This window comes from Oryx dammah, unplaced genomic scaffold (assembly GCF_014754425.2).
Source record: "Oryx dammah isolate SB20612 unplaced genomic scaffold, SCBI_Odam_1.1 HiC_scaffold_9, whole genome shotgun sequence".
NCBI lineage: Eukaryota > Metazoa > Chordata > Mammalia > Artiodactyla > Bovidae > Oryx > Oryx dammah.
In genome coordinates, this window is record NW_024070193.1 from 17,946,702 (window position 1) to 17,963,719 (window position 17,018).

The 17,018-nt window shown below is 39.1% G+C and overlaps 1 protein-coding gene across 2 annotated transcripts in view; it reads right to left on the reverse strand.

Moving 5' to 3' along the window:
* CFAP20DC (CFAP20 domain containing) overlaps nucleotides 1–17,018 on the reverse strand; it is a 263,974-nt gene that overhangs the window by 130,591 nt on the left and 116,365 nt on the right. For both annotated transcript variants that reach the window (XM_040246530.1, XM_040246529.1), the window contains exon 6: nucleotides 8,605–8,761. In XM_040246530.1, the coding sequence (XP_040102464.1) occupies nucleotides 8,605–8,761 (157 nt within the window). The remainder of the gene's footprint in view (nucleotides 1–8,604; nucleotides 8,762–17,018) is intronic.

The following is a 17,018-nucleotide window of genomic DNA, read 5'->3' on the forward strand; positions in this document are numbered from 1 at the left end:
AGATTACAATTTCCCTCCACATTTGCTAACACTTTTTTTCTATTAAAAAATTATAGCCATCCTAGTAGGTATAAAGTGGTATCTCATTGTGGTTTAAAATTTTATTTCCCTACAATGATGTTTAGAATCTTAGGTTTATTGGCTAACATTTGTATTATCTTCTTTTGTGTACCATCTTTGGAGATATATTTAAGACTTTTGGTAATTCCCTGCTGGCTTAGATGGTAAAGTATCTGCCTACAATGCTGGAGACCTGGGTTCAATCCCTGGGTTGGGAATATCTCCTGGAGAAGGAAATGGCAACCCACTCCAATATTCTTGCCTGGAAGATCCCATGGACAGAGAAGCCTGGTAGGCTACAGTCCATGGGGTCGCAAAGTCGGACATGACTGAGTGACTTGACTTTAAGACTTTTGACCATTAAAAAAAACTGGGTTGTCATTTTGTTTTTGTGTTATATATTTCAGATTCTAGAATATATCAGGATATATATGTATACTTTATTTATGAAACAGAGTATATATTCTATCAGATATGTTACAAATATCTTCTCCCATTCTATAGGCCATCTTTTCATGTCTTCACTTGATCTTAGTCAAAAGCTCAAGAAGCAATTTTTCAGTCTTGATAATGTCATCTGATATAGTTTTTGATAATGTATAGTTTATCTGCATTGAACATTTTGTTACTATGGTTTTGGTAACATATCTAACTGCCAAATTTAAGGTCATGAAGATTTATCTCTATTTTTTTTCTAACTCTTTAATGGTTTACCTCTTATATTTAGGTAACTGACCCATTTTGAGTCAATTTTTTAAAATTGGGTGAGGTAGGGTTCCCCATTTGTTGAAGACACTATTCTTTCTCCATTGAATGTTCTCGGTGTCCCTGCCAAAATCTGATGTATGCCTTTATTTCTGGATTTAACTGTTTCATTGGTCTATATGTCAGTCCTAACAGCAACTCCTTTGATTTTTGTAACTTTGAGACAAATTTTGAAATTGAGAAGTGTGAATCCTCCAAGTTTGTTCTTTTTTTTCAAGAAATTTTTGGATATTCAGTCCTCTTGCAAATGCCATATGAATTTGAAGATTGTTTATTCCATTTCTGTAAAAAAGGCCACTGACATTTCAAGAGAGATTGAATTTATTCTCTAAATCATTTGGCATGATATTGAAAATCTTAACAATATCATGTCTTCCAATTCATGGAAGGTGGGATGTCTTTCCATTTAGATAGGTTTTTATTAATTTCTTTTAGCAATGGTTATAGTTTTCTGTGTACAAGTCTTTACATCCTTGATTAAATTTATTCTGAGGTACTTAATTATTTGGATGGTACTGTAAATGAAATTGTTATCCTTAGAGGTTTTGAGAAATAATATTTTATTATAAACAGTATTTAACTTATATGCAGAGTACATCATGAGAAATACTGGGCTGGAGGAAGCACAAGCCAGAATCAAGTTTGCCAGGAGAAATATCAATAACCTCAGATATGCAGATGACACCACCTTTATGGCAGAAAGTGAAGAAGAACTAAAGTGCCTCTTGATGAAAGTTAAAGAGGAGAGTGAAAAAGTTGGCTTAAAGCTCAACATTCAGAAAATGAAGATCATGGCATCTGGTCCCATCACTTCATGGGAAATAGATGGGGAAACAGTGGAAACAGAGGCTGACTTTATTTTTCAGGGCTCCAAAATCCCTGCAGATGGTGATTGCAACCATGAAATTAAAAGACGCTTACTCCTTGGAAGGAAAGTTATGACCAACCTAGATAGCATATTGAAAAGCAGAGACATTACTTTGCCAACAAAGGTCTGTCTAGTCAAGGCTATGGTTTTTCCAGTGGTCATGTATGGATGTGAGAGTTGGACTATAAAGAAAGCTGAGTGCCAAAGAATTGATGCTTTTGAACTGTGGTGTTGGAGAAGACTCTTGAGAGTCCCTTGGACTGCAAGGAGATCCAACCGGTCCATCCTAAAGGAGATCAGTCCTGGGTGTTCATTGGAAGGAGTGATGTTGAAGCTGAAACTCCAATACTTTGGCCACCTGATGCAAAGAGCTGACTCATTTGAAAAGACCCTGATGCTGGGAAAGATTGAGGGCAGGAGAAGGGGACGACAGAGGATGAGATGGTTGGATGGCATCACCAACTCAATGGACACAGATTTGGGTGAACTCTGGGAGTTGGTGATGGACAGGGAGGCCTGGCATGCTGAGGTTCATGAGGTCACAAAGAGTCAGACACAACTGAACTGAACTGAATTACAAAATATAATAAGTATCTTAGAATAATTCTGAGTCTTGATATAGGGACACTGGTGACTAATTCTTGTGAGATCTTCTATTGGCTGTTAGGTACCTCACCCACTTTACTTCCCCTGTCACGGTTTGCTAGGCAAGGGCATTGTGAGTTCAGCTCCTCTCTGGGAAGGAGTGGAAATGTAGCCTTAAACTGACAAGATTTGGGTATGATGTACATTCACCTTACCTGCAAGTGAGGAGAGAAGTGAGAAAAAAACTCAACAGTGTCAATTATTAAAAATACTAAATCATTTTACTTATTGTGGATGGTAAACTTGGGCAGCACTGACAAAATGGCAGTCAGAGGGTTGGTGTTGAGTTCTACCTTCTGCAGTCTGCACAAGATGTCTCATTTCCATGGACCTTCTTTTCCTTATTTGTATAATGAAGACACTGAATTAGATGGTCTTTAGGGCCTTTTCCTGATCAATGAGTCTATGAAGACATCAGTATTTCTGATTTTTTTCTGTCACCTTTGAAGGGATAATTTTCTTCAGATTGTTAGACACCCAATAAAGGTTTACTGTATGGAGATAGTGAATGAATAACTGAACAGTTAGCTAGCCCTACTTCATCAATTCGTCAAGCATTTATGACATGTTACTGGTGCCAGGTCATGTGCTAGAAATACAACTGTGGAGATCCAAGTTTAGCCCTCAAAGGGCTCCTAGTCTTAAATCACAGTTTAGCTCTTCTCTTCTTGCATTACTGAAAACTGAACACATATTCCCCAGTCCTGAGATTTCAGGAAGAACAATGAACTGGGGAGACTGGGGAAACAGGAGACCTATAAAACTGTGATTGGCAGCATAAATTCATGAATGGATCATCACTTGTTCTTTTCTCTCTTCCATCTTTCTCTGATCTATCTACACATATATCATGTTTTTAAAAAAATGCAAAATGATACAAGTTAATCAATAATTCAGTCATGCAAATGTTAGTCCACGTTCCCTTGGGGATCATAAAAGTAATAAACTAAACTGAATCATCATGCTTTACTACTTGTCCAGCATAAGTCATTCTGCTGGACAACCAAGAAACTAGTTAACTGCTGTTTTAGGGTCCTAATAACTCATTTTCTATTATATCCCACTGTGTTATAGAGAACAGCAATGGAATTAGGCAACATGTCCTAGCATGGGTGAGTCTGAGAGGTCCTAAAGTAAAAATAGTAGTAGTTTAAACGAGCCAAGGATAACACAGGACTGAGCTTAAACATGCATTTAATATGATATTTTAAAACGGATCCTGAGAATGGAATGTAAGAAACACATACAAAAATTTCCTTGGATGAAAGTCTCAATGCTATGACTGACTAATCTGTTTTGCAGAAGGCAATGACCCATCCTTCAGAAAGACAGACAAAGGGACATTCACCACTTACTGTAATACAGACATCAACACAACAAGTCACCAAATTCTTGAATTCTATTACAGGGCATCTCTTGTATATTTCCTTTTAAAATCATCCCTCTTTTCCATCCTTCCTTGAAAGGCACTGCACTATAGAAACTGTGCTGTGTGCTTAGTTGTTCAGTCATGTCTGACTCTTTGGAACCCCATGGACTGTAGCCTGCCAGGCTCCTCTGTCCATGGGGATTCTCCAGGAAAGAATACTGGAATAGGTTGCCATTCCCTTCTCCAGGGGATCTTCCCAACCCAGGGATCAAACCCAGGTCTCCCCATTGCAGCAGTAATTAGGGCAATGAAATTATTCTGTATGATACTGTAATGGTGGATACATGTCATTATTGATTTATCAAAACTCACAGGATATATTAGGTTGGCCAAAAAGATTGTTTGGGGTTTTTTATAACGTTAAATTTACTATTTTTGGAACAATATATTTTAGTTTTTTGTCTTTTAAGTTTCATGCTTACTTTATAAGTGACTGACCCTCTACTTTTATTATATATTTACCTTTTCGAGTGAGATTTTTTTTTTTTTACTAGGGGCTTCCCTAGTATTTCAGTGGTACAAGAATCTACCCGCTAATGCAGGAAATGCAGTTTGATTCTTGGGTCAGGAAGATCCCATGGAGAAGGAAATGGTAACCCACTCCAGTATTCTTGCCTTGGAAATTCCATGGACAGAGGAGCCTGGCAGGCTACAGTCCACAGAGTCTCAAAGAGTTGGATATGACTTAGCGACTGTACAACAATCGTCAGGTTCCTACTTTCACGTGCTTCTTGTTTTAAAATTTATTATTAATTAGTGCTATTTCTTTTCAGCTTAAAGAAGTCTCTTCAATATTTCTTGCAGGGTTGGTTTAGTGTTGATGGATTCCTTTAACTTCTGTTTATCTGGGAAACTCTTGATTTCTTTAGTTCTGAACAATAACCTTGTTAATAATTCTTGGTTGAACTTTCTTCCTTTTAGCACTTTGAATATGTTAAGCCACTCTCTTCTGGCCTGCAGTTTATGCTAAAAAATCTAATAGCCTTGTGGGTTTTAGTACGTAACAAGTTTTTTTTTTTTCCTCTTGCTGCTTTTAGGATTTTCTCTCATCCTTAATTTTTATCGTTTTAATTATAATGTATCTTGGTGTGTGTGGCTCTCTAGTTTCAACTTATTTGGAACTCTATGCTTCCTGGATCTGGATGTCTATTTCCTTTCCCATATTAGGGAAATTTTCAGCCACTATTTCTTCAAATAATTTTTTTTGCCCCTGTTTCCTCTTGTGGGACTCTGTAATGGGAATGTTATTTCACTTGCTGTTCCAAAGGTCTCTTAAGGTATCTTCACCTCTTAAAATTCTTTGTCATTTTGCTAGTCTGCCTGGGTGACTTTCATTCCTTTGTCTTAGCTTCTTTATTCCTTCTGCTGCCTCATCCAATCTGTTGTTAACTCCTCTAGTGTATTTTTTAGTTCAGTTATTACTTCTCTTTGGTACTTTCTTCTATTTTCTATCTCTCTGTTGAAGTTCTCACTCTGTTCAACCATTCTTCTTCCAAATTTAATGAGCAACTTTATGATCATCATTGAACTCTGCCAGGAGACTGCTTCTCTGTTTCTTCTATTTCTTTTTCTGAGGTTTTATCTTATTCCTTCATTTGGAACATATTCCTCTGTCTCCTTATTTTGCTTAATTATGTTTGTTTCTATGTATTAGGTAAATCCACTATCTCTCCCAGTCTTGAAGGAGTGGCCTTATTTAAGACATGTCCCGGTGGCTCAGAAGCACAACCTTGTTTTCCACCAGAGCCTAGAATTCAAGGGTTTGCCCAACTATTTGGGCTGTGAGTGCCTTCCAGTTTTGGCAAGGCTATGGCTGTGGGTGGAGCTGGTCCCCAGACTGGAAGCAGTGCCTAGTCAAAACACAGCCCTAAGGCTGAGGCTCCCATCAGGGCAGACACACTGGCGTAATAGATGAGAGAGAGAATTCCAAAATGGTGCTTGACAGTTCTGATATTACAAAGTAGCCTGAGATTACAAAAAGGTCTATTGCTAGAGATTCAAAGCTGGGAGATTATTCCAACTGGTTTCTGACTCTTCAGCATACGTTTCAAGGTTAGTAAGTAGGAGCCCTTCACCTATGATCCAGGCACTTTTCAGCTGGTGTTTGTGTCCTGTGGGTCAACTGGTTTTGGGGTCTAGTAGGTCTGCAGGAAGCTCTTTAAGAGCTTTAAGAGTGGACTTCTCATCCCTGCAGTTTTCTAGTTTTCCTGGACATACTGCCCACTGGTTTTCAAAGTCAGTTACTTTAGGGGCTCATCTCCCCTGTATAGGACCTAGGGGCTGGGTTCCTGGCATGGAGCTCAGATATCCTGCTCCTCAGGGGTTAAGGTCCATAGCTCTGTGACCTTTCCCATTTGTACACTGCTGTGGCTGGGGTGTGGTTCTTTTCCCCTGGGGGGAGACTTTATCTCTGCCTCTCAGACTTTTGTGGCTTCCCTGTGGCTCAGCTGGTAAAGAATCCACCTGCAATGTGGGAGACCTGGGTTCAATCCCTGGTTTGGGAAGATCCTGTGGAGAAGGGAAAGGCTACCAGTATTCTGGTCTGGAAAATTCCATGGACTGTACAGTCCATGGGGTCACAAAGAGCTGGACTTGACTGAGGGACTTTCACTTTTCACTCTCTCATAGCTTTGATGCTGTTTAAATCCTTTGTTGTGGATGTGCTATTCATCCAATAAGGAGTACGTCAAGGCTGTATATTGTCACCCTACTTATTTAACTTATATGCAGAGTACATCATGAGAAACGCTGGACTGGAAGAAACACAAGCTGGAATCAAGACTGCCAGGAGAAATATCAATAACCTCAGATATGCAGATGACACCACCCTTATGGCAGAAAGTGAAGAGGAACTAAAAAGCCTCTTGATGAAAGTGAAAGAGGACAGTGAAAAAGTTGGCTTAAAGCTCACCATTCAGAAAACGAAGATCATGGCATCTGGTCCCATCACTTCATGGGAAATAGATGGGGAAACAATGGAAACAGTGTCAGACTTTATTTTGGGGGCTCCAAAATCACTGCAGGTGGTGACTGCAGCCATGAAATTAAAAGATGCTTACTCCTTGGAAGAAAAGTTATGACCAACCTAGATAGCATATTCAAAAGCAGAGACATTACTTTGCCAACTAAGGTCCATCTAGTCAAGGCTATGGCTTTTCCTGTGGTCATGTATGGATGTGAGAGTTAGACTGTGAAGAAGGCTGAGCGCCGAAGAACTGATGCTTTTGAACTGTGGTGTTGAAGACTCTTGAGAGTCCCTTGGACTGCAAGGAGATCCAACCAGTCCATTCTGAAGGAGATCAGTCCTGGGATTTCTTTGGAAGGAATGATGCTAAAGCTGAAACTCCCGTACTTTGGCCACCTCATGTGAAGAGTTGACTGACTGGAAAAGACTCTGACGCTGGGAGGGATTGGGGGCAGGAGGAGAAGGGGACGACCGAGGATGAGATGGCTGGATGGCATCACTGACTCGATGGACGTGAGTCTGAGTGAACTCCAGGAGTTCATGATGGACAGGGAGGCCTGGCGTGCTGCGATTCATGGGGTCGCAAAGAGTTGGACACGACTGAGTGACTGAATTGAACTGAACTTCCAAGAGATTCATTCCAAATGCAGCTGTAGACTTCTTGCGTTCAGCGGAGGAGGTGAGTGCAGGATCTTCCTATGTCTTTGTATTGAACCCTCTCCTAAATACAGTCAGTCTTCATCTCCCCTGAGGTTCTATGCTATGAATCTTACTGGTAAACCCTCCTGTAAAACTAAAAGTTTCAGCCTTCTCTGCCCTTTTCAGTTGTCACGTCTTACTGTGACAAAATTTACGAACATCTTTTATGTTTTGTTGTCTCCTCTTCACCCTGGTGGGTTTATAACATTTTTATTCCCATGTTATAATTTTTTTGCAGCTTTAGAAAGAATCAGAGACAAAAACATATATTTAATCTGTCAAGTTTTATTCACTTTTTCCTTATATTTATTAAAAATTTCAATTAGGTTATCATTTACCTCTTATGATCTGATATGGAATTCACCTAAATTTATCTATATTTCTATAAATTTTGAATTTTCTTATTAACTGGGTACTATTTTTTTTTAAATGAAATCTTTCACTTTCTTGTACAGCCTTTAAGTGGTATATAAGATGACTAGCCATACTTCCTGGCTTTTGATCTCTTTGGGGAGCTGTAAATGCATTGCTGTGTTTTATTACCAAGTGAATTTATAGGCACAGTGTCTTGTTCCACAAACACTCATCCAGATGCAGCACAAATCTAAAGTCTACATATAAACTTCTAAGAAATCACCTTTGCCATCTAATGTGCAGTCCTATTTCCTGGGCTTCTAGGAGAATTGATTTTGTTAAAAGTAATCCCAGATGAAAATAAAAAGAAGCAATAGTAGTCCCTCAATATTTTAGGTGTTTAAGATATCTTAGCAGGAGTGTTTGTGCTGCCTTATGAATTCTAGATGGCTCTGTTTCCTGCAGAGTACAGTTATTAATAATTTAATGAGTAATTACTGTATATATTTCCAGTCTCTTTAAAAATCATATGAGGAATATCTCAGCCATCCTTCTATCTTACCATGATCATTAGAAAATTAATTTATTATTACTTCTATCAAGATGAATAAGCTCTAGAGACCTGCTGTATAACACTGTAACTATAGTCAAAATAACTTTTATTAACAATAAAATTTTTAAGATAGACCTCATGTTAAATGTTCTTTCCACAATTAAATAAAGAAAAATTAAAAAAAAGAAAAACACGTTGTCCAAAGGCATGTCTATCTTTTTTAAAAACTGGAGAACTAAAACATCTTGATAGTAGTTTGAACATACCATCTTTATCAGCAGTGTCTTGAGGCTTGTATTTTAAAGTGAAGATCTTTCGTAGCTTACAGTTTGCTGACACAGTAATTCCATCCAGTGACTGGAAAACTGCTCCTTTGAATATTTCATTGGTAAATGCCACCAAGTCAATGCATAGATTGCACCACTAAAATTAAAAAGGGAAAGAGGAGTAAGTACTTTTTACAGTCACATAAATGAAGAAGCCATCTTATAAGTGGAAAGTTCAGTGAGTTGAGGCAATCAACCGGGTCAACCAGCCCCAAACCAATTTTTCCCTTTAGGTAAATCTATCTGTTTTGGCTTCAATTTTCTTAAAAACTATCTTGATTCTTCCAAAGAAATCATCATAATATGAACTACACATTGGTCACCTGGTTACAGAATTCCTATCATGAGTCAAGGCTTTGATAACTTAAGAGAAATAACCCTAGATCTGTAGGCAGTTAATTGCAGATGGGTTAGACCACTTAAATTTTGAAAATCAGAGATAAGTAGCCAATTGTTCCTTCAAGAGGACTAATTTGATCACAATTAGCCACTTATATTTGTTTTTAAAAAAAGCACAGATGAAATTGAAATTGGAAACTGGGTCTAAAGTGTGGCCAGTGCTGTCTACTTACCAATTAACCTATTGTACAGAAATAGATTCTTCTAAAGAATCTGTAATTATGCCTTGTATTTGCCAGTTTTTAAAGTACTCTTGCAGGGCCTAATTTCTATCCATTAAACAATTAGAACCCTCAATACTTCAGCAGATGAATTCTCTAAATGGTCTTACTGAGTTAAAGAAAAAGAGAAAATAATCATTTAGTAAAAAATTAAGACATTTAAAACTGCAGGACAAAAGCAGAAAAGAGAATTTTTGAAGTTAAAAGAAAAGCAGTATTTAAAATTGTCTGTGCTTATAATAGGCTCTTCCATTATTTGCTTAGAAGCACATTTTATATAAGGTCTATTTTATTAATCTATCAGAATCAAGAGATATATTAATTGACAAAGGAAATATAATGTCATTTTAAAAGTCAAATTCCATTTAAGAGTCTTGGTTTTAATATGGATGAGAATCTGAGTTTGTTTCCACAGTACAAGAGTAAAAAAGAGTGCAGTAAAATATTGATTAAATACAGAAAATTATTTTCTTTGCAGATGTCTCAACAGTAACATTGTATTTCCAGGTGATGGGACTGTTCTGATATTTTTTGGGGGAAAGGAGCCTGGTGTAATGAAAGGGAGGAGGTAGGACTGAGAGTAATATAACAACGAGGCTGGCCTAACAAGCAGAAGGCACTCTCTTGGGAGATGTGGCAAGTAATGTGGGATAGGGCATTGAGGCCAGCTTGTGGAGTTGTTGGAAGATCAAGAAGAGAAATGTGGACTACTGCAGAGGGTCACGTGCCACTGTGGTTCTTGAAGGAGAATGTAAGAAAAGTAGGGTAACTGGGAAGCCTGAATTAACCTCAGTGAAGGAATATTTGGGGTGGTGGAGGGGTACTGGGGGAGAAGGCTGAGGTAGAACACAGACAGACAGAGGCAGACCAGTTAGTCTCCATCAGCCATTTAAGCATGAAGTGCTAGCATAGGACGCGAAATGCACGGGACAAATTCAGTATGTATGCCATACAGCGAAACACTATGGCTTGGTAAAAACAGGCCGTATGGAAGTTTTGGGGTTTTCAGCTATCTAACAATAAGTATTAATATTATTATACAAGTATTACTGTCGCAGAAACCAGTAATCGAGAAACCAAGCACCACATTCGAAGAGTTGGAGAACTCAGGTTTATTATGCCAGCGGGCCCAGAGAGTTAACACTATAAGCTCTGAGCCCTGAACAAAGGGGTTACAGAGTTTTTATAGACCTACTCTAGTGGGCAACACTAGCTGCTAATAGGCTGGTTTAAAGAACAGTCATCAAGATGGGGAGGGGGATGCCTGACCTTTACACGGACAGGCATGATTAAGTTTGCAGGGGCTGGGCGATTGCAAAGAGCAGGACAAGAGTGAGTAAGATGAGTTCCAGACTGTAGTATTTTAAGTCCCCACTTTCTGAGACTATGTGACCTAAGTGATCCAGACTCTGCAAGGAGCAAGCTGAGCTACAGAGGCAGAAGGAGCCAGAGGTTACGTGAAATTTTAACTTTTCCTCTTCATTATGATTATTGTTACAAATTTTGGTCCTATTCCTTAAAAATTTAACCTTATGCCCCAATTTCAATCTTTCAGCTGGTTTTTCCCATTAGTAACCACATTTATCCATTCTTTTTCATAGGTTGTTGTTGTTTAGTCACTAAATTGTGTCTCTTTTGTGACCCCATGGACTATAGCCTGCCAGGTTCCTCTATCCATGGGATTCTCTAGGCAAGAATACAGGAGTGAGTTGCCATTTACTTCTCCAGGGGATCTTCCCAACCCAGGGATCAAACCCACATCTCCTGCTTGGCAGGTGGATTCTTTACCACTGAACCACCAGGGAAGCCTTTATATAGGTGCTACATGCTTATCAGGTGTTGAGACACTGGGCATAGCTTCAAGGATAGAGCACTGAATGAAACTCCTTTCAGTCTGGGAAGGCAATCAGTCATGTGGCATCTGTTATGTACAGTGAGTACAGAGGGTGGGAAGGTGGGGATGTTCAACAAAGGCTTCTTTATAAAAAATTAATTTTTTTTGTCATGACAATGTATGTAAACATAGGTTAAATATAGTGCCAATAGTTTTATACAAAATGTAGCCCTCTGTCACTTTTTCACTCATCCAATCATACTGTCAACTCTTAACTTTTCCTTCTTTCTGTATTTTTAAATATTTCTTGATTCATCAATTTTAGACATTTATCTGCTGACTTATTATGGTAAATAAGACTTTTAGCTCATTTACACACCTTAATTTCCGAGTTCTTCCTCCCAAGATAATTAAATCTCATTCTCTTTCTCCCTTTTCTTTAAAATCTATATTCTGTGTTCTCCTTATTTTGACTATGTAACTATTAAGAAACCTGAATCAAGTGCTGCTCTATGATTACCTCCCCCCCATACAAGTTCTTCATATTTCCACAGTTAATAATGGCTTTCAAATTATCTCTTTTTTGAAATAAATATTTAAAGTCTTTCCACATTTAGAAAATGCTTGGAGGTGACATCTGAGTTTGGTTTTGAACAATTAATAAGGGTTTCCAGGGCCAGGGAGGCATGGGAATGTGCTGGGCAATTTTTTTTTCTCAGGAATCTGCCCCTTTATTCTTTGCTTAGATGAACTCTCCAGTTGGCTGCACTTGAAGACCCCAATGGACTCTGCCACCTCTGCTTGGAATTGGAGTCAACCTCCTTCACACACTGTGAGTACGGGAAACCAAGTCCTTACCTACTAAATGCTTTTCTCCCCCCACACAGCTTTACTGAGAAATAACTGACATCACTGTACAAGTTTAAGCTGTGCAGCTTGATGATTTGATTTACTTGTATTGTGAACTGATTACTACAACAGATTTAGTTAATATTCATCATCTCACACAGAAACAATAAAATGGAAAAAGATTTCTTCTTGTAATGAGAACTCTTAGGATCTACTGTCTTAACAGCTTTACTATAGTTCATCAGCAGTCACCATGTTGTACATGACATCCCTCAGTTCAGTTCAGTTCAGTTGCTCAGTTGTGTCCGACTCTTTGCAACACCATGGACTGCAGCAAGCCAGGCCTCCCTGTCCGCCATCAACTCCTGGAGTTTACTCAAACTCATGTCCACTGAGTCAGTGATACCATGCAACCATCTCGTCCTCTATCTTCCCCTTCTCCTCCTGCCTTCAATCTTTCCCAGCATCAGGGTCTTTTCAAATGAGTCAGCTCTTCGCATCAGGTGGCCAAAGTAATGGAGTTTCAGCTTCAACATCACTCCTTCCATTCAGGACTGATTTCCTTTAGGATGGACTGGGTGGATCAACTTGCAGTCCAAGAGACTCTCAAGAGTCTTCTCCAACACCACAATTCAAAAGCGTCAATTGTTCTGTGCTCAGCTTTCTTTATAGTCCAACTCTCACATCCATACATGACTACTGGAAAAGCCATAGCCTTGACTAGACAGACCTTTGTGGACAAAGTAATGTCTCTGCTTTTTAATATGCTGTCTAGGTTGGTCATAACTTTCCTTCTAAGGAGTAAGCGTCTTTTAATTTCATGGCTGTAATCACTATCTGCAGTGATTTTGGAGCCCAGAAAAATAAAGTCAGCCACTGTTTCCCCATCTATTTGCCATGAAATGATGGGACCAGATGCCATGATCTTAGTTTTCTGAATGCTGAGTTTTAAGCCAACTTTTTCACTCTCCTCTTTCACTTTCATCAAGAGTCTCTTTAGTTCTTCTTTACTTTCTGCTGTAAGGGTGGTTTCATCTGCATATCTGAGGTTATTGATATTTCTCCCAGCAATCCTGATTCCAGCTTGTGCTTCATCCAGTCCAGCATTTCTCATGATGTACTCTGTATATACGTTAAACAAGCAGGGTGACAATATACAGCCTTTTATTTAAAATATAAATTTATTCATTTTCATGGGAGGTTAATTACAATATTTTATTGGTTTTGCCATACATCAACATGAATTCACCACAGGTATACACATGTTCCCCATCCTGAACCCCCTTCCCTCCTCCCTCCCCGTACCATCCCTCTGGGTCGTCTCAGTGCACCAGCCCCGAGCATACAGTATCATGCATCGAACCTGGACTGGCGATTCGTTTCATATATTATACATGTTTCAATGCCATTCTCCCAAATCATCCCACCCTCTCCCTCTCCCACAGAGTCCAAAAGACTGTTCTATACATCTGTGTCTCTTTTGCTGTCTTGCATTCAGGGTTATCGTTACCATCTTTCTAAATTCCATATATATGCATTAGTATACTGTATTGGTGTTTTTCTTTCTGGCTTACTTCACTCTGTATAAAAGGCTCCAGTTTCATCCACCTCATTAGAACTGATTCAAATGTATTCTTTTTAATGGCTGAATAATACTCCATTGTGTACATACGTACCACAGCTTTCTTATCCATTCATCTGCTGATGGACATCTAGGTTGCTTCCATGTCCTGGCTATTATAAACAGTGCTGTGATGAACATTGGGGTACACATGTCTCTTTCAATTCTGGTTTCCTCGGTGTGTATGCCTAGCAGTGGGATTGCTGGGTCATAAGGCAGTTCTATTTCCAGTTGTAAAAGAATGAAACTAGAACACTTTCTAACACCATACACAAAAATAAACTCAAAATGGATTAAAGATCTAAATGTAAGACCAGGAACTCTAAAACTCCTAGAGAAGAACATAGGCAAAACACTCTCCAACATACCTCACAGCAGGATCCTCTATGACCCACCTCCCAGGAGTACTGGAAATCAAAGCAAAAATATATAGCCTTGATGTACTCCTTTTCCGATTTGGAACCAGTCTGTTGTTCCATGTCCAGTCAAGCTGAATGGTTCTATGAAGAGCTACAAGACCTTCTAGAACTAACACCCCCAAAAGATGTCCTTTTCATTATAGGGGACTGGAATGCAAAAGTAGGAAGTCAAAAAATACCTGGAGTAACTGCCAGGGTCCAGCCCCAGTGGATCCAGGGAATTCGAAGGGGAGACGGCGTAGGCGAGGAAAACTTATTATTTAATTAGAAATATAAAGAGAGATTAGGAAGAAATAGTATAGTAGGAAAATTTAGTGGAGAAAAGAGGCTGAATAACTTGGTTTACGGGGAAAGACAATAAAACTTCAGGACAAGAAGTTTGCACCATCTACGTTAGGCCACCGGCGCTCGTTTGAATAGCGGATCCCGCCTTGGGCTCCCTCTCTCACGGGACTTAAAGCCGGGGCAAGTTAGTAGAGGTGGTGAGCTTCCTCGTTCCGGATGGGAATTCATCCAGAAAAGGAGAGGGAGGGAGAGGGAGAAAGAGAGAGAGAGAGAGACACGGGGGAAACCAGATTTCCAAGAAACTAGTTTGAGAGACTAGTCCAAGAAACTGGTCCATCCTTTATTGTTCAGAAGGCTTTTTATACTTTTTCATTGTACCTAGAGATCAATGGGTAATACAAAATTATGCAGTGTCAGCAGCCCTGACTCTGATCGAGACCAGGCTTTTTCTCTGCATACTTAGTTGTACACACAAGTCTTAGGTGATTTACATCATCTTCCAGCCAGAAGGCCAATTAACATTTTACGGCCCTTTTCTGATAAGGGTTTGTCAAGCAAAAGACTTATTTGTCTTAAAATGTTGTTCTTCCCAAAGCCTGGTGCCACTCTCAGAAAGCACTAAATAAAGTTACATTCTTACATAGCAAGGATACAACAATTTATAACAAGTAAAAGGAGTACAGTGATTTATAACAAAGAAAAAATTAACTTAAAAGTCTAGTGTTGCTAACATCAAAACTACTATATTCCTATTTCTGCATCCTGATTACATTGATTAATATCCTCCCAGGTGCCTAAAAGATAAAGAATATGGAGGCCTGGCAGCAGTCATTGAGTCAACAGTGAAAACCCGTCACCAATATAATTTTTAGCTCTTTAGAAAAGGCTCTGTATCTTTAAGATGCTTTAAGCTTTGTGCCTCTCATGGTTGGGGGGCTGTAACCAATTCACAAATTGTAAAAGTCCGGGGAACCTGTCAGGCAAGTTAGAGAGCCATCAAAGGGGTTTGAGCTGAAACTTTCCTTTCATATGCAGGAGACTGAAGCCCTGAGTTGACTTTTTTCCAGAGAATGTTAGAAGAGTGGAAAGCACAGTAATAAAGCAGGCAGACTCTGGTTTTTGGGGGTAGATGTTCAGGAAAACCCAGGGGGAACCCCCGAAGCCGGATCACGCCTTTGTGTTTTGTCGGGCTTCCTTCCTCATGACCTTTGTCACAGGCGGAATTCCTCACACAGGCTCCCGGCAAGTAACGGGAAAATTTGGCCTTTGAGTACAGAATGAAGCGGGGCAAAGGCTAACAGAGTTTTGCCAAGAGGACACAGTGGTCATAGCAAACACCCTCTTCCAGCAACACAAGAGAAGGCTCTACATGTGGACATCACCAGATGGTCAATACCAAAATCAGAGCAAGAGTTCCAGAAAAACATCTACTTCTGCTTTATTGCCCATGCTAAAGCCTTTGACTTTGTGGATCACAACAAAGTGTGGAAAAATATCATCCCTACTGTTTACTTATCTTATAGAAGATAGAAGTGCCCACCCCTTCCTCCCACTGTGTCTAGTAACCACAAATCTGATCTCTTTTCTATTAGTTTGGTGTTGTTTTGCTTAGATTCCACATGTAAGTGAGGTCATTCAGTATTCGTCCTGTCTTACTCATTTCACTTAGCATATAATGTCTTCCAGGTCCACCCATGTTTTTGCATTGGGTAGGATTTTCTCACTTTCTTATGGCTGAAAAATATTGCATTGTACATATATACCAGAGCTTCTTTATTCATCCACAGATGGACGCTTCGGTTGCTTCCATGTCTTGGCTGTTATAAATAATGTTGCAGTGGCTATGGGGGTGAAGGTATCTTTTCAAGTTAGTGCTACTGCTTGCTTTGACTGCGTCCCAGCGGTGGAGTGCCAGATCATTTGGTAGTTCTATGCTTAAGTCTTTGAGGCACCGCCATACTGTTTTCCACGTGGCTATACCAATTTATAATCTTACCAACAGTGCACAAGGGTTCCTTTTTCTCTATATTTATACATATTTATCTGTTGTCTTTTTGATATCCATTCTAAGAGGTACGAGTTGATGTCTCGTGGTTTTAATTTGCAATTCCTTAGTGACTAGTGATGTTGAACATTTTCCCATGTATCTGTTGGTCTACTGTATATCTTCTTTGGAAAAATGTCTAGGCCCTTTGCCCACTTTAACTGAATTCCCCTCCTCCCCATTTTTTACTATTGAGTTATTTGAGTTCATATATTTTTGACATTAACTCCTTATCAGATATACGGTTTGCAGATGTTTTTCTCTATTTCATAGATTGTCTTTTCATTTTGTTAATGTGTTCTTTTGTTGCGCTGAAGCTTTATAGTTTGATGTAGTCCTACTTGTTTACTTTTGGTTTTGTTGCTTGGATTTCAGGTGTGATTTACACACTTTTTATATATCCCAAATCAAGCTGCTTTTATTTTCTCTGCCTAGATTAATGCTTCATGAAAAGTACTCAACAAATAATGGTATGCAGGTATGTGTAAGAGTATATGAAGATAAGCATATAAATACATGCCTGCACACATATTTTCAGTCTTTCACTTTATCATCATTCAACAAACCTCATAAATGTGTAAGTACTGATAAGTTATTTACTGAATCTATCTTTTAGAAGTACAGATGGGAGTAGTTCTTGGAAAAGATGGGGATAACTTTCACAAATCTTCCTTGGTTAGAA